The sequence below is a fragment of the Cetorhinus maximus genome, chromosome 2, assembly GCF_964194155.1.
Source record: "Cetorhinus maximus chromosome 2, sCetMax3.hap1.1, whole genome shotgun sequence".
Taxonomy (NCBI): Eukaryota; Metazoa; Chordata; class Chondrichthyes; order Lamniformes; family Cetorhinidae; genus Cetorhinus; species Cetorhinus maximus.
Window position 1 is genome coordinate 8,455,437 of NC_135880.1, and position 24,034 is coordinate 8,479,470.

The following is a 24,034-nucleotide window of genomic DNA, read 5'->3' on the forward strand; positions in this document are numbered from 1 at the left end:
GTTGCCTGAACATCAGGTGCTTCAGTGGACACTTGCAGTTCTACATCCTCAGCTCTTACAGGATCAGACATGCTGTCCTGGGTTGACAATCCTCAATAGGAAACGCTTACCCGGTCATGATCACTGGTGGAACCAAATCTTGGTGATTTGTCTCTCTTCCGTAAATGGTCCACATGTCTCTGGCCTTCCATCTCCACATGGTAAGATAGAGGTCCAGTCACCGTGCTTATTTCACCCGGTAACCACTTTGGTCCTTCCCTGAAGTTCTTCACATATAGTGGCTTTCCCATGATAAAGTTCCTCTCATGACTATACCAGTCATGTCTAGTTTTCTGGCTTCCCTGACTCCTTTCCACCTTCCCCTCTAAATTCAACATTATTCAGCTCAATCTCATCCTGAGACGATGTTTCAACAATAACTTGGCAGGTGTGACACCTGTTGTTGTGTGAGGGGAAGTCCTGTGATGAAAAAGAAAGCGTACTAGCTTGGTTGCCAAGGAGCCACCAGTAGCTTTTTCATGTCTGCCTTGAATGCCCTTTCAGCCAGTCCATTTGAGGGAGGTGGAACGGTGCAATTTTTACATGACTGATACCGTTGAGACTGATAAACCGTTGAAACTCAGCACTTGTAAATACCATGCCGTTATCAAAAACGACTACTTGTGGTAGACCGTGAATGGCAAAACTTTGATGTAGTTTCTCAATTGTAGCAGCCGACGTTGGTGACTTCACCTCACATACGTCCAACCATTTTGAATGGGCATCGACAATGAGCAGAAACATTGTTCCCAGGAAAGGTGCAACGTAGTCAATGTGTAACCGCACCCAGGGTCTACCTGGCCACACCCATGCACCCATGGATCTGCATTGATAATGAAGCTGTCACTGACAGCTTTTGCAATTGCTGACATTACACATGGTGCTTTACTAAACTCTCTATTTCACCATCCATCCCAGGCCAGATAAATAGCTGCGTGCTATGGTCTTCATTCAGGAAATTCCTGGATGGGTACTGTGTAGTTCAATTAAAAGTGACTCCCTTCCCTTTGGAGGAACTCATGCTCCCCACAATAAGATGCCACCCTGGCTGGTTATTTCATGTCTTCTGTTGAAGTATGGTTTCATTTCATCAGATACGGGCTCCTGTGACCAACCCTGTAGCGCTTGAGATAGGACTGGATCCCAACTTGTTCACTGTCTGATCTGTCAAGTACATACTGGCAAGGAATCTAAGAAATTTAACAGTAAAACAAGTTCCTGTGGAACTGGGACATGCTCATCATTTTCTTGTAAAGGCAAATTAATAAGCGCATCGGCGTTTGCGATTTGATTGCCAGGCCCATGTAAGAAAGTTGCCAGAATTAAAGCCCTATTAGTATTTCTGTGTCTTCTTTCTAAGTGATGCCTTCTTTATAGCACAGACTTTAATCTTGGCCTTATTTTGACTTTACTATTGGCCAGACTTCTGTCAGATGCAAGCTCGACTCGTCTGAGCTCAGTGGCTGAGTCTCCGAAAATTTCATTATCTGTCTGCTTCTTGGAAAATTCTGCGACTTTTGCTTCCAAGGTCACTTTGGCTTCATTTAGCTGATTCTTCAGCTCTTCTGTATCTTTTTAGTATTTGTTTGCTGCCTCCTGGCAAATTGAACATTGTTATGTCTTCTCTGCCAACTCATTCCTCAGTTTGTTCAGAGAAATGCTAAATTCTCTCTGTTTTTCTTCATACTTTTCCAGAGGGGGAAGGTGATAGCAAAGCGGTATTGTCGCTAGACTAGTAATCCAGTGACCCAGGGTAATGCTCTGGGGACCTGGGTTCGAATCCTGTCATAGCAGGTAGTGAGGTTTGAATTCAATAAAAATCTGGAATTAAAAGTCTAATAATGACCATTGTTGATTGTTGTAAAAACCCATCTGGTTCCCCTTTAGGGAAGGTCATCTGGCAATGTGGTTGACTTTTAAATGGCCTAGCAAGCCAATCAGTTGTAACAAACCACTACAAAGTCACAAGAAAGGAACGAAATCAGACGGATCAACCTAGGCACCGGAAACTACAATAGCAATCGCAGCCCTGTCGACCCTGCAAAGTCCTCCTTACTAACATCTGGGGGCTAGTGCCAAAATTGGGAGAGCTGTCTCACAGACTAATCAAACAACAGCCTGACATAGTCATCCTCATGGAATCATATCTTACAGATAATGTCCCACCATCACCATCCCTGGGTATGTCCTGTCCCACCGGCAGGCCAGAGCCAGCAGGGGTGGCAGCACAGTGGTATACAGTTGGGAGGGAGTTGCCCTGGGAGTCCTCAACATCGACTCCGGACCCCATGAAGTCTCATGGCATCAGGTCAAGCACGGGCAAGGAAACGTCCTGTTGTTTACCACGTACCGCCCTCCCTCAGCTGATGAATCAGTGCTCCTCCATGTTGAACATCACTTGGAGGAAGCACTGAGGGTGGTGAGGGTGAAGAATGCACTCTGGGTGGGGGACTTCAATGTCCATCACCAAGAGTGGCTCGGTAGCACCACTACTGACTGAGGTGGCCGAGTCCTAAAGGACATAACTGCTAAACTGGGTCTGCAGCAGGTGGTGAGGGAACCAACAAGAGGGAAAAACATACTTGTCCTCATCCTCACCAACCTGCCTGCCGCAAATGCATCTGTCCATGACAGTATCGGTAGGAGTGACCACTGCGCAGTCATTGTGGAGACGAAGTCCCGCCTTCACATTGAGGATACCCTCCATCGTGCTGTGTGGCACTACCACCGTGCTAAATGGGATAGATTTCGAACAGGTCTAGCAACTCAAGACTGGGCATCCATGAGGTGCTGTGGGCCATTAGCAGCAGCAGAATTGTACTCGAACACAATCTGTAACCTCATGGCCTGGCATATCCCCCACTCTACCATTACCATCAAGCCAGGGGAATCAACCCAGGTTCAATGAATGAGTGCAGGAGGGCATGCCAGGAGCAGCACCAGGCATACCTAAAAATGAGGTGTCAACCTGGTGAAGCTATAACACAGGACTACTTGCGTGCCAAACAGCATAAGGAGCAAGTGATAGACAGCTAAGTGATTCCAAAACCAACGGATCAGATCTAAGCTCTGCAGTCCTGCCACATCCAGTCGTGAATGGCGGTGGACAATTAAACAACTCACTGGAGAAGGAGGCACCACAAATATCCCCAACCTCAATGATGGGGGAGCCCAGCACAGCAGTGCAGAAGATAAGGCTGAAGCATTCACAAAAATCTTCAGCCACAAGTGCTGAGTGAATGATCCATCTCAGCCTCCTCCGGAGGTCCCCACCATCACAGATGCCAGTCTTCAGCCAATTCAATTCACTCCACGTGATATCAAGAAACGGCTGAAGGCACTGGGTACTGCGAAGGCTATGGGCCCTGACAATATTCCAGCAATAGTACTGAACACTTGTGCTCCAGAACTTAGTACGCCCCTAGCCAAGCTGTTCCAATACAGCTACAATACTGGCATCTACCCGGCTATATGGAATATTGCCCAGGTATGTACTGTACACAAAAAGCAGGACAAATCCAACCCAGCCAATTACCGCCCCATCGGTCTACTCTCAATCATCAGTAAAGTAATGGAAGGGGTCATCAACAGTGCTATCAAGCAGCACTTGCTTAGCAATAACCTTCTCACTGACTCACAGTTTGGGTTCCGCCAGGGCCACTCAGCTCCTGACCTCATTACAGCCTTGGTTCAAACATGGACAAAAGAGCTGAACCCCCGAGGTGAGGTGACTGCCCTTGACATCAAGGTAGCATTAGACCGAGTGTGGCATCAAGGAGCCCTAGCAAAACTGGAGTCAATGAGAATCAGGGAGAAAGCTCTCCACTGGTTGGAGTCATATCCAGCACAAAGGAAGATGGTTGTGGTTGTTGGAGGTCAGTCATCTCAGCTCCAGGACATCACTGCAGGAGTTCCTCAGAGTAGTGTCCTAGGCCGAACCATCTTCAGCTGCTTCATCAATGACTTTCCTTCCATCATAAGGTCAGAAGTGGGGATGTCCGCTAATGATTGCACAATGTTCAGCATCATTCGTGTCTCCTCAGTTATTGAAGCAGTCCATGTCCAAATGCAGCAAGACCTGGACAATATCCAAGCTTGGGTTGACAAGTGGCAAGTAACATTCGCGCCACATATGTGTCAGGCAATGACCGTCTCCAACAAGAGAGAATCTAACCATCACCCCTTGATGTTCAGTGGCATTACCCTCACTGAATTCCCCACTATCAACATCCTGGGGGTTACCATTGATCAGAAACTAAACTGGAATAGCCATATAAATACTGTCGCTAGGTCAGAGGCTAGGAATCATCCGGCGAGTAACGCATCTCCTGTCTCCCCAAAGCTTGTCCACCATCTACAAGGCACAAGTCAGGAGTGTGATGGAATACTCCCCACTTGCCTGGATGAGTGCAGTTCCCACAACTCTGAAGAAGCTGGACACCATCCAGGACGAAGCAGCCCGCTTGATTGGCACCACATCCACAAACATTCACTCCCTCCACGACCGACGCACAGTAGCAGCAGTGTGTACTATCTACAAGATGCACTGCAGGAATTCACCAAGGCTCCTGAGACAGCACCTTCCAAACCCACAACCACTATCATCTAGAAGGACAAGGGCATCGGATAGATGGAACACCATCACCTGGAGGTTCCCCTCCAAGTCTATCACCATCCTGACTTTGAAATATATCGCCGTTCCTTCACTGTCGCTGGTTCAAAATCCTGGAACTCCCTTCCTAACAGCACTTCGGGTGCTGCAGTCTGCAGCAGTTCAAGGTGGCAGCTCACCACCACCTTCTCAAGGGCAACTAGGGATGGGCAATAAATGCTGGCCAAACCTGTGAAGCCCACATCCCATGAATGAATAAAAAACAACAAACTCTGATTTGAGGGAAGCTTGTAGTGTGTGAAGGTCTTTCAACAAGTTTTCTTTTTCCCTGTGAAAGTTGCTCATCTTGTCTCAAACTCTGTCATCAAGCAGGGTCTCTTCGTGTTCCTTCTGCTGTTCTTCTAGGTTTTGGCTTAAGACAGCCTGAATTCCTTCAGTTTGCTGAGTCCTTACACACTCCTTTTTCAAAACAGGAACGCTTCCAGCTTCCTTTTGGAATCTCAGTGGCCAATCAATGTTGATTTCCCTTAGCCAATTTCACCCTAGAAGGCTTGGTCCTCTGCCTCTCAATATCAACACTGGTAGCTTTGCCAATTGGCTTCCATAATAGACAGCTACTCTGCTTATGCCTTTTACCTGAATGTCTTCACCCATGTATATTTTGAGTTTGGCAGCTGTTTCTTCTAAACTTAATTGATGTTCACCATTATTCAAATGTCTGAAGGTCTGTTCCCCAATTACTGTAGTGGGAGCTCCCGTGTCCACTTCCATTCTAACAGGTTTGTCACTTACTTTCATTGTGACAAATATTGGTTCTGTCTTTCCAACTTTCAGATTAAACAACGAGTAAATGTCTGAATTTGTTGTTTCAGGCTCTTCTACATTGTAGATTTCATTGGGTTTCTTCTATTGTTTACAAGCCTGCTTGAATCTTTCCTTGCACTGCCTCATCATATGTCCAATTCTGTGACAACAGTAGCATTCGATTTTTTTTAAACTGCCAATCGCTGAAAGACTGCTTGTTTCCAACTCTATTATAGTTATTCTTTGATTTCGCTGCTAAGTTATTTTTCATTATTCTTCGGCTAGCGGGGACTGTTTCCCACTTCTCAGCAGAGTCTTGCATTTTTGCATCCTTATCAGCTGGGGTTTCCCACCCAATGTGGAGGACAGCCCCATATTCTGCACACCCTGTATTGCTTTTGAATCTCTTACTGCGCTTTCCATGGCCAGTGCTATCTCCAGCACCTTCTTGAAATCCAAATTCAGTTCGGACAATAATCTTTTCTAAAGAGAGTCCTCATTCACATCACGCACTAAACAATCTCTGAGGATGTCGTTTAGAGTCATGCCAAACTCACAAAGTTCTGTCAGCTGTTTCAAATTTGCCACATAGCATGCAATTGTCTCAGTCAGGGCTCTATTTCGCGAATTAAAGCTGAACCTCTGCATCATGACTGACGGCTTTCGTTGAAAATTCGAGGTCCACCAATTCATTGAAATTTTTCGAATCTAAGGGCGCTGGGTGCGATAAACTTTGAAGACGTTTGTAGGTTTTGCTCCCACAAGTACTCAAGAGGATCGCTCACCTCTTCTCTTCTCCGTAATTTCATTCACTTGAAAAAAGGTGAGGTATTCCATGTAATGAAACCAATTGTCTGTGGCTGTTTCAAAAAGATCAATTCTCCCAAACTGTGGCATTTTGAGAGGGAATTACTTCTTCAATTCTAACGGAGCTTGCTACTTACAAGCACTGGGTGAGGTACAGTGCCGATTTCTTTTTAACTTCATTTTTTCTGTTCAATCCCATTTTATCCTTGCCGTAAGGGTGAATGAGTAGTACTATTGGTGAGTTGATCTGCAGACACTTCTTGGGTGGAAACATTAAGTTTATTTACAACATACTCAGCAGCAACTACACGTGTACTTCCAGCTCCAACTCTATCTCTACACTGACTGCTAGAGGTAGCCTGTGCTACTCTCCTATTGGTTACTATAGATCATGTGATCTTTCCTAACAAGTATTATTCTTAAAGGTACATTACACAATAAATAAAACCACAGTACTCCTCATCTAGGAGTGGGTCTGAGACTATGTTTTTAAACTTAAATAAGGGCAATTATGAGAGCATGAAAGCCAAGCTAGCTAAAGTGAATTGGAATCAAATCGAATAACTAGGGCTGTAGAGCTGGGGCTGTAGCGAGGGCTTTAAACTAAATAGAGGGGGGAGGATTCTGGAGAGGGGATACGTAGGCTTACAAAGCAAAAGGATATGGCAGCATTGCAGGGCAGCTATTTAGGTAATGATACCCAGAGTGTGACAGGAAGGGACAGAGTGTACAAACATAAAAAACAGCAACAAATAGGGCCGAAGGGGGGAAAAATGGTAAAAAGGCAAAATCTATGGCTCTTTATTTAAATGCAATTAAATTAACGGCACAAATAGAGATTAATGGGTATGATCTTATATCCATTACATAGGTTACAAGGAGATCAAAGCTGATCTAAATATTCAGGGTTATGTGACTTTTCGAAAGGACAGGCAGGAAGGAAAGTACGGGATGGAATAAGTACAATAGCAAGAAATGATCTTGGATCGGAAGATGTATAATCCACATGGGTGGAGGTAAGAAATAACAAGGTGAAGAAGACACTGGTGGGAATAGTCTGTAGGGCCCCTAACAGTAGCTATACTGTAGGACAGAGAATGAATCAGGAGATAATGAGGGCGAATAGGCCAGGGGGCCTTTGAGGGATGAAGTTTCCAACAGTTATTAAAAAAAAGTAAAACATTTTTACCATCATTTTTGACATGTCCCTCTTCACGTGACTGAGTCACGTGTGGGGACATGTTTATATCATTTGTAAAATGTTTAGTTTTGTATTTAAAAGTTGTCAGCTCCCTGAGGCAGCTCTGTGCCTTCAGGGAGCTTTCAGTGTGCACTCCCCCGCACATGCGCAGACTCCAGCACTTGCGCTACTCCCACCCCCACCCCGGCAGTGCTGAGGCTCTTAGCGCACAATAAATGATTTCAGAGTAAAAGATCCCCCAGGAAACAGCGACCATAACATGGTAAAATTTAGCATTCAGTTTGGGAATGAGAAACTTGGGTCAGAAACAACTGTGCTAAACTTAAATAAGGGAAATTACAATGGAATGAGGGCAGAGTTGGCTGGAGCGGACTGGGAAAGGAGTTTAGCAGAAAAGACGGTTGATGAACAAAGGCAGACATTTAAGAAAATAGTCTTGACTCACAACAAAGATATATCCCAGTGAGGAAGAAGGATTGTAGGAGGGGGGATAAACCAACCATAGTTAACCAAGGAAATTAAGGATAGTATCAAAGTTAACAAAAAAACATACAATGTGGCAAAGATTAATGGGAAGCCAGCAGACTGGGAAAGTTTTAAAAACCAACAAAAGATCACCCAAAAAGAAGGATGGAGAAAATAAACTTTGAGGGTAAACTGGTAAGTAATATGAAAACGGACAGTTAGAGCTTCTTTAGATATATAAGGCTGAATTTTCCGCTTGTTGGGCGGGCGTGCACCAGACCCGAACGAGCGTAAAATGACGCACAATGACGTCTGGCGAGCGTCCCAACATCAGCGCGCACTTGCGTGATATTTCGTCTGTGGGCGCGCATAGGAGTCGGAGCCGCGCCCGCCATTAATTAAGATGCCATTTAAGGATCACTCATCACATGGGCAAAACGGGCAGGCGAGCTGCCCACAATTTGCAAAACCTCATCCACAGGCGGGATAAAAAGCATTGTCAATGTGAGCAGTGAGGAGTTTTGGAGATAGTTTGCTGCTGGTTGCTTCTTGGTACTTGGCAGCTTCATCTCTGTTCAGGGCTTCATTCTTAGCATTTCCATACATCATTTCAGGACTTATTAGTACCCCCTGAGGATTTGGACCTTCCAGGTATCAGACAGCCTTCCCTTACCCTGGTAATGGGGATTGTGGTCTCCGCTTGAGGCACCCTCTCTGAGGAGGAAAGAGAGGGACAGAAGGGAGAGGAGGCCAGGTGTCCCAGTGCAACTTCCAGAGAAGCGACCTGTGGGAGGAGAGGTGCAGGCACAAGGGGTGCAGGGGCAGCAGGAAGTCCAGGCAGAAGGGGCCGCAGGAGACACCACTATCCTGCTGCCAAGGTTTACAAGCGGCAATGCAGCTTCCTCAATATGTCTGACGTGCAATGCCGAAGGAGGCTCCGCCTCTCAAGGGAGACAGTGACTTCCATCTGTCAGATGATTGGGCCTGAGATCAGCTCCGGATGAGGCTCCTCAGTGCTCCAGGCCAACTGGATGGATGGCTGCTGGGTGACAAGGGCTATCCCTTGAAAAGGCGGTTCATGACGCTTCTCCGCCAGACAAGAACAGAGGCAGAGCAGCGGTACAACAGGAGACATGCCTCCACAAGGGCGGTGGTAGAGAGAACCATAGGTCTTCTCAAGATGTGGTCCGATGCCTGGACCATTCAGGGGGAGCACTGCAATACCCCCCAGAGCGGGTGTCACTGATAGTGGGTATATGTTGCGCTCTCCACAATCTGGCACTGGCAAGGGGGGACCCATTGGAGGAAGAGGATCTTGACGTAGCTCCATAGGCCACAGATGATGAAACCAGTAGTGAGTCAGAAGAGGAGCACGGTGAGGAGAACACTGAGGGCATGGAGCCAGACCTCGGTAACCTCCAGGGAGGCAGGGACACCAGGGACGCCTTGATCCAAAGCTCCTTCAGCTAGGCTGCCAAATAAGCACTAGCACCTCATGCCAGGGCTGCCGCCACCATCTTGGATCTCAGAAATGACCCTTTCCTTTGCCCCCAAGATACACTCAGTGTCTGTGCAATAGAGTTTCGAGCCACCCACATCCAGTATTACATACTGCTGTACACTGCACCTACAAAACAAATGAAGCATACTCAGGCCAATAACACAAAAGCAAATGTAATAATAATGTTGGCACTGACAGATTATTAACAGAGCAATATTAGGTGTTGATGGTCACACCATTAAAATAAGAAAAAAAAGGGAGAAAAGATCACATGTGACCAGTCCCTCTTGTGCTTAAGGTGCTTTAAACTTATGTTTACGGGTGCTACATCTAGGTGCTCCCCCCTCGCTGGCACCAGGATTGGAGACAGCCTGCTGACTCTGCTATTGTTGTTGGTCTTGATGATCTTGGCGATCGTCCTCTGGCCAGTGGAGCCTCTGATGGCCCCACCTGGGAGGGAGCAGCCGGTGCAATGGCTGGCATCTCCCCAGTCGCTGCAGCCTCATCAGATCCAACGGTTACTGGCAGAGGGACAGAGGAGCTGCTGCCATCATCCAGAGTGCCCTGACAGGAGCCCGCAGAGACGACAGACTCTGTCCACAGCAACCTCACGTTGGGTGCCTCATCCATCTCACACACGGACACTGACCATGTGATGTCAGCGCCTGTGTGAGGGCTGCAGGTCTGACCGCAACCCCAGGAACCCGATTCTGTTCCTGGAGCAGCCTCTCCATGAGAGTCGCCACTCTCTCCATGGAGGAGGCATTGCGCTCGGCCATGAGGGTCAACGCATTGCTGATACTCCCCAGAGACTCCTCCACAACAGAGACCATGCCTCCTCTCTGCCTCCGCCTGCACCTCCAGCAAGTGTGACGTGCCCTCATCAATGTGCACCGAGATACTAGCCGCCAAACTAATGTCCACCGAGGTGCTGGTGTCTGCGCTTGTGCCTGGTTCAGAGAGTGGGTGTGACACAGGTGCTTCTGGAGCATGGTGGTACTCCGGTGTCAGGGGTAGCTCCTAGAGGTCCTGAGATTGGCTGCTTGGTGGCAGATCTAAGGGAGAAGGAGGACATGTCATTAGTTAAAGTCATCACACTGTAACTGTGCATGCCAGGCATCCTGGTGAGACAATGGAGGTCATCACCATGGTGCCATTGTCTTTCAATGATTAATGAGGAATCCAGTCTGGAGGCTCCCATCAAAGATGAGACTGCACAAGAATGTTTGCACCATCAGAAACTCTCACCTCAGTGCACCTCTTACCTTCGTCTGACACCCCAGCCTCACCGCTGCCAGTTGATCGGGGTGCATGGCACCTCTCGAGCTCCAAGGCCTCCTGCTTGTATCTAGAGAGAATGAGGAGGTGTGGGGGTCCTCTGCCTATCCACCACCTCTCAATATTGTCTTCTCCTAAAAGGACAGAGGAGCATTGGTTAGTCCTCTCTCTACCTGCAGCGCCATTGCAGCCTGGACAACCCCAGCTGAGAAGCACCTTGCAGGGCACATCCAAGTTGTGGCCCTCGAGCCGCAAGGCACTCAGTCAAAGCAGCCAGCACTCACCCCCTTGGCCAGCTCCAGCGCCATTGACTGTTGGCACTCAGACTCTAACACCCCGGAGCTCCACGGGGGGGATGGCCAGCCCAAAACACTTCAACACACTGACCCACGCCAACACGGTACTCACCCTTCATCAGCGCAACAGGTCATTGAAGTGCTTCTGGCACTGTACCCAGGTGCGCTGCACCACGCCGTGGCTGCTCACCCAAGTTGCCATCTCCTTCCATGCCCTCTTTGTGAGGTGCAGTGGCCTCCTCGTCCCATCTCTGGGGACAAGGGTGTCCCCTTCCAGCAGCCACCTCCTCCAGGAGGGCAGCAAGGGTGTCATTCAAAAAATGGGAGGCCATGTGCCCAGCCGGCCTCACCTCTTGCCCGGTGTCTACATCTTCGTTTGCAGCCATGTCGTCGCAGCAATTCTGACGCCAGCAGCGTCCCTGCAGCTGCCTGCGCCGTTTTTGAGCCAGCCGCCAGGTCACCATTGGACCCAGCAGCTGACAAGGCCCCTCCCACCCCCTCTCAAACATTCTGCAGCCAGCGGTCATGCTGGGCGGGCCTTAATTGGGCTGCCACAGTGAAATCACGGTGCAGCCCGATCGCGGGCAGCAGTCTGTTTCGCAGTCGCTCCCACTCGCCCCCGCCGAGCACACTCAACGAGGGCAAAATTCTGCCCATAAAAAGGAAGAGAGAGGCCAAAGTGAACATAGGCCGCTTAGAGAATGAGGCTGGAGAAATAATAATGGGGAACCAGGAAATGGCAGAGGAGTTGAATAAATACTTTGCATCAGCCTTAACGGTAGTAAAGACTAATAGCATACCAAAAATTCTAAATAATCAAGGGGCAAAAGAGGGGGGAAGGAAATAAATACAATAACTATCACTAGAGAAAAAGTACTAGGGAAACTAATGGGGCCAAAGGCCGATAGATCCCCTGGACCTGATGGGTTGCATCCTAGGATATTAAAGGAAATAGCTGCAGAGATAGTGGATGCACTGGTCGTAATCTTCCAAGGATCCTTAGATTCTGGAAAAGTCCCAGCGGATTGGAAAACTGCCAATGTAACACCCTTATTCAAAATGTGAGGGAGACAAAATACAAGTAACTATAGGCCAGTTAGCTTAACATTCGACATTGGGAAAATGTTAGAGTCTATTATAAACGATGTAATAGCAGAGCATTTAGAAATGCATAATATAACCAAGCAGAATCAGCATGGCTTCATGAAGGGGAAATCATACCTGACAATTTTATTAGAATTCTTTGAGGAGGTAACAAGCAAGATAGATAAAGGGGAACCAGTAGATGTAATATATTTGAATTTCCAAAAGGCGTTCGATAAGGTACTACACATAAGGCTACTTAATAAGATAAAAGCCCATGGTGTTGGGGGTAGTATATTAGCATGGATAGAGGATTGGCTAACTAATAGAAGACAGAGAGTTGGGATGAGGGGGACATTTTCAGGATGACAACCTGTAGCTCGTGGAGTGCCACAAGGATCAGTGCTGGGGCCACTATTATTTACAATATATATTAAAGAATTAGATGGGTGAAATGAATGCATTATCGCTAAGTTTGCGGATGACACAAAAATAGGTGGGAAGGCAAGCGGTGAAGATGACACAGAGTCTACAGAGGGGTAAAGACAGGTTAAGTGAGTGGGCAAAAACTTGGCAGATGGAATATAATGTGGGAAAACGTGAGGTTATGCACTTTGGCAGGAAGAATAGAGGAGCTGAATATTATTTAAATGGAGAAAGACTGCAGAAAGCTGCAGCACAGAGGGATTTGGGGATCCTCATGCATTAATCACAAAAAGCTAACATACAAGTTCAATACGTAATAGAGAAGGCAAATAGAATGTTGCCCTTTATTTCAAAGGGAATGGAGTATAAAAATAGGGAAGTCTTGCTAAAACTATACCAGGCACTAGTTAGACCACACCTAGAATACTGTGAACAGTTTTGGTCCCCTTATCTAAGGAAAGATGTACTGACATTAGAGGCAGCCTAGAAAAGATTCACTAGGTTGATCCCGGGTATGGAGGGATTCTCTTATGAGGAGAGGTTGAGTAGGTTGGGCCTGTACTCAGTGGAGTTTAGAAGAATGAGAGGCGACCTTATTGAAACATATAAGATTCTTAGGGGGCTTGACAGGGTAGATGCTGAGACGTTGTTTCCTCTTGTGGGAGATCTCAGAGTAAGGGGTCGCCCATTTAAGACAGAGATGGGGAGGAATTTCTCTCAAAGAGTAGTGAATCTGTGGAATTCTTTACTGTAGAGGGCTATTGAGGCTGGGTCATTAAGTATATTCAAGGCTGAGATAGACAGATTTTTAATCAGTAAGGGAATCAAGGGTTACGGGGAAAAGGCAGGAAAGTAGAGTTAAGGATTATCAGATCAGCCATGATCTCGTTGAATGGCGGAGCAGACTCAGTAGGCCGAATGGCCTTCTTCTGCTCCTACGTCTTATGGTCTTATGGAAAATTAGGTTAATGGATAGGTTCATAGTGATGCAGTGGCAAACATTTAAGGGGTTATTTCAGAATACACTGAATAGATACATTCCAACAAGTAAGAATAAGTCCAAGGGACAGACACACCACCCGTGGTTAACTAGAAAGGTTAAAGATAGTGTCAAACTTAAAGAATAGTTATATAATTCTGGAAAGATAGGTAGAAGGCCAGAAGATTGAACAGCATATAAGGAACCCCAAAGGAAGACTAAAAGATTAATAAGGAGGGAAGAATTAGAATACGAGAGAAACCTAGCCTGAAATATAAAATCAGATAGCAAGAGGTTCTATTAATATTGAAAAAAGAAATGAGTTAACAACGTGAGCGTTGGTCCAATAAAAGGTACGTCTGGAGAATTGATAATAGAAAACAAAGAAATGGCAGATGAGTTGAACAGGTACTTGGTATCAGTCTTCATGATAAATGATACACGTAACATTCCAGAAGCAGCTATAAATCAGGAAATTGAAGGGAGGGAGGAACTCAGGAAAATTACAATCACCAGAGGAGTGGTACTGAGTAAATTTCTGGAGCTGTGGGCTGACAGGTGCCCGGATCCTGATGGACTTCATCCTAGGGACTTAAAAGAAGTGGCTAGTGAGATAGTTGATGGATTGGTTTTAATGTTCCAAAATTCCCTAGATTTGGGGAAGGTCCCATTAGATTGGAAGATAGCAAATGTAACCTATTATTCAAAACGTGAGGGAGACAGAATGCGGGAAACTACAGGCCAGTTAGCTTAACGTATGTCACAGGAAAAATGTTAGAAACTGTTATTAAAGAAGCTAAAGCAGGGCTCTTGGATAAGTTCAAGGTAATGAGGCAGAGTCAACATGGTTTTGTGAAAGGGAAATCATGTTTAACCAACTTATTGGAGTTCTTTGAGGAACTAACGTGTGCTGTGGGTAAAAGGACTGTGAGTGGATGTGCTGTACTTAGATTTCCAGAGGCATTTGATGAAGTGCCACATCAAAGGTTATTGCGGAAAATAAAAGCTCATGGTATAAGGGGCAATGTATTGGCATGGATAGAGGATTGGCTCGCTAACAGGAAGCAGAGAGTAGGCATAAATGGGTCTTTTTCAGGTTGGCAAGAAGTGGTGTGCTACAGAGATCAGTGCCGGGACCTCAACTGTTTACAATTTATATAAATGACTTGAATGAAAGGATGGATGACATGGTTGCCAAATTTTCAGATGACACAAAGATAGGTAGGAAAGTAAGTTGTGAAGAGGACATAAGGAGGCTACAAAAGGATATAGATAAGTTGTGAGTGGGCAAAGATCTGGAAAATGGACTATAATGTGGGAAAATATGAAATTGTCCATTTTGGCAGGAAGAATAAAAGGGAGACATATTATCTAAAAGGTGAGAAATTGCAGAGCTCCGAGATACAAAGGGATCTGGGTGGCTTAGTGCATGAATCGCAAAAGACTAGTATGTAAGTACAGCAAGTAATTAAGAAAGCTAATAGAATGTTATCATTTATTGCAAGGGGAATTGAAATCAAAAGTAGGGATGTTATGCTTCAGTTATACAAAGCACTGGTGAGACCATTTCTGGAGTACTGTGTACAGTATTGGTCACCTTATTTAAGGAAGGATGTAAATGTGTTGGAAGCAGTTCAGAGAAGGTTTACCAGACTTATACCTGGAATGGGTGGGTTGTCTTATGAGGAGAGGTTGGACAGGCTAGGCTTGTATCCGCTGGAGTTTAAAAGAGTAAGAGACACTCAATTCAAATATATAAGATCCTGAGGAATCTTGACAGGATGGATGTGGAGAGGATGTTTCCTCTTGTGGGAGAATCTAGAGCCAGGAGTCACTGTTTAAAAATAAGGGGTTGCCCATTTAAAACGGAGATGAGGTGAAATTTTTTCTCTCAGAGGGTTGAGAGTCTTTGGAACTCTCTTCCTGGTGGAAGCAGAGTCTTTGAATATTTTTAAGGCAGAGGTGGATAGATTCTTGGTAATCAAAGGGGTGGTAGGTAGGATTCAGATTTGGGGTTACTATCAGATCAGCCATGATCTTATGAAATGGCAGAGTAGGCTCGAGGGGCTGAATGGCCTACTCCTGCCCCTTGTTCATATGTGCCCCCATGCTCCCCTCACAGCCCTTGTATAGCCTTCCTTCCCCATTGCCCCCCTTGTGTTGGTCATCCCCATCCTCTCCTCACACCCCACCCCGAGTCAAAATGCTTGTTTCTGAAAGTGGAGTTCTGTCCGAGTACCACTGCCCAGTGGTGTCTTTGCGGACAATGGTGTCAGCCACTGGGAGCAGAAGGCCCCTGTACTCCCCAACCCTGGCCTCAGTACTGGTCAAGTCTGAAAGTGAAGGCCAGCATGAGTACCGCAGCACGGTGGTGTCCTTCTGGGCAGCATAGGCAAAGTGCAGAAGCAGACCAACCCTACAGCCCCAGCAGTGTGGCATTCATTACAACAAGACCAGCGCAGCGCTATAGCAAGTAGGCTGTGTATGTTGCACTCAACTTGAAGTCACGAGGGAACAGAGGTCCAACATGTGCATGCCACTGCTTTTCAAACGCGTTTCAGGCCAACGTAAATTCCTGCTAGTGTGACGCAAGATTGGAAGGCAAGCAGCTGTTTTTATGAGCATTCATGAGATGGTAATGAATGTAAGTGGCGTTCACGCCACTAGGCAGTGAGATAAACAACCCATCATTAACCCACCATTGGCAGAATCACAAACTTTTAGGCCAGAGGCTTTCTGACTTCTTGACCGCTGCTGGATTCTCCACTCCCGCCCGCCACAAAACCTGCGGCGAGTTGGGAAAAGTCCACCATTGTCAGTTGTGGGGGGATGAAGGCTAGGGGCCAAACACATACAACAGTCACCAACAAGTCCAATGGGGAATTCAGGAGAAACTTCTTTACCCAGTGAGTGCTTCGAGTGTGCAAATCCACCACAAGGAGTAGTTGAGGCAAATAGTATAGATGCATTTTTGAGGAAGATGGACAAATATGACAAATATGTGGGGGAGAAGGGAATAGAAGGTTATGATGATAGGCTTAGTTGAAATTAGGATGGGAGGAAGCTTTTGTGAAGCATGAATGCAGGCATCGAACAGTTGGGCAGAATGGCCTGTTTCTGTGCTGTAAATACTACATATGGACATAAAATAAGAACAGGCCCCATGCACCCGGTAGTGAAGGAACTGATGGGTTAAGGTGTCGAGTGAAGGTCCTTCATCAAACCTCACACTCCTTATTTGTTTTTATTTATTCGTTCATGGGATGTGGCCATCGCTACCAAAACCAGCATTTATTGCCCAATCCTAGTTGCCTTTGAAAAGGTGCTGGTGAGCCGCCTTCTTGAACCGCCGCAGTCCATGTGGCGCAGAATATCCACAGTGCTGTTAGGAAAGGATTTTCAGAGTTTTGACCCAGGGGCAGTGAAGGAATGGCAATATAGTTCCAAGTCAGGATGGTGCGTGACTTGGAGGGGAACTTGCAGGTGGTGGTATTGCCATGCATCTGCTGTCCTTCTAGGTGGTAGCGGTTGTGGGTTTGGAAGGTGCTGTTGAAGGAGTCTTGGTGAGTTGTGTTGTGCATCTTGTAGATGGTGCACACTGCTGCTACTGTGTGTTGGTGATGGAGGGAGTGATTATTTAAGGTGGTGGATGGGTGGCATTGTTATTATTATTTCTGGAATTCTCCATTTAAAATTGGTATGTCAAGAATTCAGGTTGTGTCAGGCCCAATTTTAACCATGCCTGATTGGCAGGAACTGGTGCGGGGGGGAAGATAACTGACCTTCAGACAATTTCTATTGCCTTCCCTTTGCCCCACCATTTTAACCCTGACCAATTCTAATTATGAAGCAGGTAGATAGGGGCATCGATGATACCTTGACATGAGAGCCCGATGACATTATTCAGACCCCATTGTGGCTTTAACTGCTGGTCACAGAAGTGAATCCCAGTACCAGAACTGTCAGTGAGACCTAACGGCTAGGAGGATTGAACTTCAATTGTTTAACTTTTGCAAGGTTTATACTATGCCCTCGGCGTCCCTCCCACTCGCCCTGACCCCAATCATCTCTGGGGATGGTCCCCAACCCTATCACTTATCTTATAGCCTGGGCCCAACAAGAGTACTTCCTGCTTCCTTCCCCCAGAGCATCTAACACCCTCACACATCTCTCACCATCCGCACATCTCACTACCCACCCCAAACTTGCATACCTCACCACTTCACACACCTCACTCCCCTCCTCTGCACATCTCATTCCCACCACCCCAAGTTAAAATTGGGAATTACGGGTCCGTAGATAATGAGAGGGTTTGAGGAACACGGTGAGAAGATGAAGGCCAGCATTCCATTAACCTTTTTGATTGTTTTCTGTACCTGTTCATGACATTTAAATAATCAGTATACCTGGAGCCCCATGTTTCTTTGAACGGCCACTGTTTTCACCTTTTCACTATTTAGAAAGGGCCTTGTTCTTCCTTTTTAGGTCCAAAGTGGATGATCTCATTTGCTTCTCTGTTGCTGGGTCAAAATCCTGGAACTCCCCTCTGCCCCCACAAACAGCACTATGGGTGTGCCTATACCACATGGACTGCAGCGGTTCAAGAAGGCAGCTCACCACCACCTTCTCAAGGACAATTAGGAATGGGCAATAAAAATGCTGGCCTAGCGAAGCCCATAGCTGTGGGAGAAGTTTTTTAAAATTGCCTTTGCCTCAATTTTGTCCATTCACTTAATCCATCAACATGTTTCTGTAGTATTGGTACAAAGAACATGGAGAGACATTATAAAATAAAGGATATTATTCTAAAGGGTGTGCAGATGTATAGGTACATAAGTCATTAAGGGTGGCAGGACAGGTAGAAAGAGCTGTTTCTAAAGCATACAATATTCTAAGCTTCATTAATAAGGGCATAGAGTACAAGAGCACGGAGGTTATGATGGACTTATATTGGACACTGGTTAGGCCTCAGCTAGAGTATTGTGGACAGTTCTGGGCGCCACACTATAGGAAGGATGTGAATGCATTCGAGAGAGTGCAGAGGAGGTTTATGAGAATGGTTCCAGGGATGAGACACTTCAGTTATGAGGAAAGATTGGAGAAGTTGGGACTATGTTCCTTGGAGAGGAGAAGGCTAAGAGGAGACTTGATAGAAGTTTTCAAAATCATGAGGGGTCTGGACAGAGTAGTCCAGATAATTATCAAATTCCCTTTTGAATGCCTCAATTGGACCTGCCTCCACCACATTCTCGGGCAGTGCATTCTAGACCTTAACCACTTGCTGTGTGAAAAAGCTTTTCCTCATGCTCTAATGTAGGAAAAGCATTAGCCAAACTATGCACAGCAAGTTCCCACAAACAAAGTGATAATGACCAAATCACCTCCTTTTTAGTGTTGTTGGTTAAGGTGTAAATATTGGCCAGGACACTGGGGACAACTCCCGTGCCCTTCTTAGAAAATAGTGCCACAGCATCTGTGGGGACGGGGGGGCCCTCGGTTTAATGTCTTATCCGAAAGATGGCACATCTGACAGTGCAGCACCCCTTCATTACTGCACTGGGAATGTCAGCCGGGATTATGGGCTCAAGTCCCTGAAACCTTCCGACAACACGTGACGAGAGTGCTACTCACTAAGCCATGGCAGATACTTTAGTTAACACCTGTTCTACCCTTCACAAACATCCGGCACCCGAGGAGAGGGAGGTCCTGAGACGGCTGCTGTGACTGGCAATTTGAAACACTTTGTCAATTTTATAAATCACAGCAGGAAATCTGAGCTCTGTGGAGAGGATTTCATTACACTCACAGCCTGGTTCTGGCTCACAGCTCCGATATAAAGTGTGACTATATCTCTGTAACGCAGTGTTGTCATTTAGTCTACAGAGAAGAAGTATATGCTGGTAAAATAAAGCATGTTCATATGTTAGAGCCCTGTGATCTGAGAACATACAAGGATAGAAAGTACTGTCCATGGTTTTAACATGTGAACACTTATCAAGAACAGACCAAATTAACCTCTTATTATAAACATGTTAACACATCTATCAAAATAGTGAAGGGAAAAACTTGATTTTTTCCTTCAAACAAAACTGCCAATCACCCCTAACTAACAGTGTGAAATTATATCTTAAAAAGTCTCTCTGCCCTTCCGCACCTGTTGAATATAAGTTCTTTCCCCTCATGTAAATCCAGGCTGACCCTTCACTGCAGTACTGAGGGAGTGCTACACTGTCAGAGGTGCGGTGTTTCAGACGAGACGTTAAACATAGGCCCTGCCAGCCCTCTTAGGTGGCCATAAAGGATCCCCACAGCACTATTTTCGAAGAAGAGCAGGGGACTTCTGCCTGGTACTTTGGCCAATATTTAACCCTCAACCGACATCAGTAAAAAACAGATTATCTGGTCATTTATTACATTTGCTGCTTGTGGGATCATGCTGCGCATCAATTGGCTGCCACGTTTCCTAGATTACAATACACTACAAAAAGTACTTCATTGTCTATAAAGTGCTTCACGGTGTCCTGAGGTTGTGAAAGGCGCTACTGAAATGCGGGGCCTCTCTGTCTTTCTTTATCTCCTTTTCCATCTTCTTCATTGCTCCCATTATTTTTCCTTGGTCTTACTGATTGGATTTCCCTTCCCTTTCCCTTCCCTTCCTTCAGATGCAAGGGACTGCTATGGAGTTGGGACTGTCCCAGCAGTTTGTCAGCCATGGCTCAGTGGGTAGCACTCTCACATGAGTCAGAAGGTTATGAGTTCAAGTTCCTGTACAGGACTTGAGCACAAAAATCAAGGCTGACACACCCCTGCAAGGGAAGTGCAGCACTGTCAGAGGTGTCAGTTTATGGACGAGACTCTAAACCTAGGCCTAATCAGCCCTCAGGTGGACATAAAACTTTGGAATGGCCTAAGATCAAAAAAAGGCACTACATAAATGCAAGCCTTTGGGCAGAATTTAAAGGATGGTGAGATTTCCTGCCCTCTCACCCAGAGATTTGGTGGCGAATGCATTCCTGCTGATGTCGGCTGTCCCATAGCCATTTACTGGCTGCAGGTGGGACCTCTACCGCTTACTTAGGAGGAAGTCTCGCCTCAGATGTGACCGGGAGCAGTAGCCACTGTTGGGACTACAAGCAGCCCTATGAGTCAGTGCTGGAACCAGGATGAAGCTAAGTGCCAGGAGGGTGTCATGACAGGGACAGAAAGGGAGGCTCTGAGAAAGGAGATGAGAGTTGGGGGGCTTGATGGTGAGGTTTGGGTTGGAGGTTTGGGTGGCGGGAGGTGGTGGGGAGAGGGACAGATCTTGTGAGAGGTGGGGGCCAGTCGGGAAATGGGGCCAGAGATGGAGGGCCCTCCCCTTCCCACGCAAGGCCTAAGCAGGGTAACCTGCCGTGCTTCTCTTCCGTACCCGACCTCCTCCCGCCAACCTCAAAATTGAGGCTGGGCAGGAAGCAGCCCTTAAGTAGCCAATAATTGGCCTTCAATTGGGGCGAGTGTGACAGGCCGTCCTAGGCCTCGCCCACCCATGTAAAGGGCCGGGGCAGGCAGGAGGGCAGTGGAAAGGCCATCCGGGGCATTTTACAGGCCCTCCCCATCTACAAACCCGCCAGCAAGGGACCATAAAATTCTACCCCAGGAGTCAAAAGGAGAGAGATAAGAGAGGGAAGGTGGAGACGCAGAGGGATTTAGGGAACTCCAGAGTGTGGGGTTTAAATGACTGAAGGCACAGCCACTAGTGGTAGGGTGAGGGAAGTGGGAGATGCACAACAGGCCAGAGTCAGGTGAATAGAAAGTTGAGTCAGATGGTGTTGTAGGGCTGGGGGTAGATTGCAGAGATAGGAAAGCATGAGGACAGGGATTGAAACAGAAAAATGAGAACTTTACTTTGGAGAATCTGGGGATCAGGAGCCAACTCGGGTCAGTGAGTATAGGAATGATGTTTGAGCAGATCATAAGAACTTAAGAATTAGGAGCAGGAGCAGGCCATTTAGATCTTTGAGTCTGCTTCATCATTCAATGATATCCTGGCTGATTGGATATTGACCTCAACTTCACTATCCTGCCTGATCCCCATAACCCTTGATTCCCTTACAGTTCAAAAATCTGTCTATCTCAAACTTGAATGTATTCAAGGACTCAGCCTCCTGCTCTCTGGAGTACAGGACTCCAAATATTCGCAACTTCCTGAGAGAAGAGATTCCTGTTGGCATGAGAAATAATAAGGCAGATTGAATAAAAAACACACCAAATATTATCAAAGAAATTACACTAATCAGCAGAGGGGATAGAGTTGGGTGAGTGGCCAAAGGCAGCAGATTCCAAACCTGCAATCTCCATGTCCTGGAAAGACAAGGGACAGTGGGTGCATGGGAAGGCCATCACCTCCAAATTCTCCTCGAAGTCACACACCATCCCAACTTTGACACATAGTGGTCATTTCTTCATTGTTGCTGAGTCAAAATGCTTGTCCTTCCTCCGGAACGGCACTGTTGGTGTACCTACACCACAAGAGATTCAAGAGGACCCACCACCACCTTCTGAAGGGTAGCTAGACTTGGGATGTAAATGCTGATCTTACTAGTGACGCCAACAACTCGAGATCAGATTCAGAACAAAAGGCACAATGGTAGAGGTAGATTTCAGAGGAGGTTTTAGGAGAGGTGGAGTGTGACGGAGAGATAAAGAGGGAGAAATGAGCAGCAAAGGGCTCACCGCAGGATGTTGGGGTGCGAGAGCCGGTTCATCAGTTGCACCTCACGTAGCATGTTGGCACGGTTACTCGGCAGCTTGTTCATCTTGAGGACCATCACCTGCCCAGATATTCGGTGTCGGACCTGAGGAGAGACGCAGACTGTTAATCCAGGACCCCCACCAAAGGCCACCAAATCAGAACCTGGCTAAAGTATTAGGACAACCAGACACCATCTGAAACACGTCAACCATGTGTAAAGCTGTGCAGCAAGAGGGAAGGGGAGCGTGGTGGTTACGTTACTGGACTAGTAATCCAGAGGCCCTGACTATGATCTGGAGACACGAGTTCAAATCCCACCATGCAGCTGGGGGAATTTAAATGCAATTCATCAATAAACCTAGAATAAAAAGCTAGTCACAGTCATGGTGATCAGGAAACTACTGAATTGATGTAAAAACCCATCTGGTTCAGGGAAGGAAATTTGCTGTCCTGACCTGATCTGGCCTACATGTGACTCCAGACCCAGAGAAATGTGGCTGAACTGTCCTCTGAAAAGCCCTAGCAAGCCACTCAGTTATATCGAACCGCTATGAAAAGCTGAATAAGAATTAAATCGGAATTATATAGACCCCTCAGACTGTATGACTCACAATGAACGTATACAGCGAATACTACATGTATCGCAATTGTATTGAAGCACCTCAGAGTGGAACATGATCTATGTAGATAACTTAAATAGCACTGCACTGTCTGACTGTCTATAATGACTGTGTTGAAATGTCTGTAATGTTCATTGATTGTATTGAAGCACCTCATGTTCGATGTCGAAAACTTGAATATGATTGCACTTATTGTGATGGCCATTTTTAAATGTTTTGTAATGATCTTTCAGATATTTTATGAATAAAGAATATTTCTCCAAAAGAAAAAATTAAACCGGACAGATCACCCGGCATTGGCTGAGGAACCGGAAACGAAAAATGCACAACTTACCCTGTTGACCCTGCAAAGTCCTCCTCATTAACATCTGGGTGCTTTGTGCCAGAATTGGGAGGGTTGACCCAAAGACTAATCAAGCAATAGCCTGACATTGTGACACTCACTGAACCATACCTTACAGAAAATGTCCCAGACGCCACCATCCTTGGGTACATCCTGTCCTACCAGCAGGACAGACCAACCAGAGGTGGTGGCACAGTAGTGTACAGGGAGGGAGTGGTGCTGAGAATCCTAAGCTCCAGATCCCATGAAGTCTCATAGCATCAGGTCAAACACAGGGAAGGAAACTTCCTGCTGTGTACCACCTACCGCATCCCCTCAGCTGATCACAGAATCAGAGTGCAGAAGAGGCCCTTCGGCCCATCGAGTCTGCACCAACACATGAGAAACACCTGACCTATCTACCTAATCCCATTTACCAGCACTTGGCACATAGCCTTGAATGTTATGACGTGCCAAGTGCTCATCCAGGTACTTTTTAAAGGATGTGAGGCAACCCGCCTCCACCACCCTCCCAGGCAGTGCATTCCAGACACTCACTACCCTCTGGGTAAAAAAGTTTTTCCTCACATCCCCCCTAAACCTCCTGCCCCTCACCTTGAACTTATGTCCCCTTGTGACTGACCCTTCAACTAGGGGGAACAGCTGCTCCCTAACCACCCTGACCATGCCCCTCATAATCTTGTACACCTCAATCAGGTCACCCCTCAGTCTTCTCTGCTCCAACGAAAACAACCCAAGTCTATCCAACCTCTCTTCATAACTTAAATGTTTCATCCCAGGCAACATCCTGGTGAATCTCCTCTGCAACCCCTCCAGTGCAATCACATCCTTCCTATAATGTGGTGACCA

At 46.5% G+C, this 24,034-nt stretch overlaps 2 protein-coding genes across 2 annotated transcripts in view; both read right to left on the reverse strand.

The window, feature by feature from the left end:
• Positions 1-24,034, reverse strand: part of LOC144692089 (uncharacterized) — a 981,581-nt gene that overhangs the window by 839,530 nt on the left and 118,017 nt on the right. The window lies entirely within an intron of this gene.
• The window catches only part of tesk1b (testis associated actin remodelling kinase 1b), a 147,409-nt gene that overhangs the window by 70,578 nt on the left and 52,797 nt on the right, over positions 1-24,034 (reverse strand). The window contains exon 2 of the mRNA XM_078560556.1: positions 22,204-22,325. Coding sequence (XP_078416682.1) covers positions 22,204-22,325 — 122 coding nt within the window. The remainder of the gene's footprint in view (positions 1-22,203; positions 22,326-24,034) is intronic.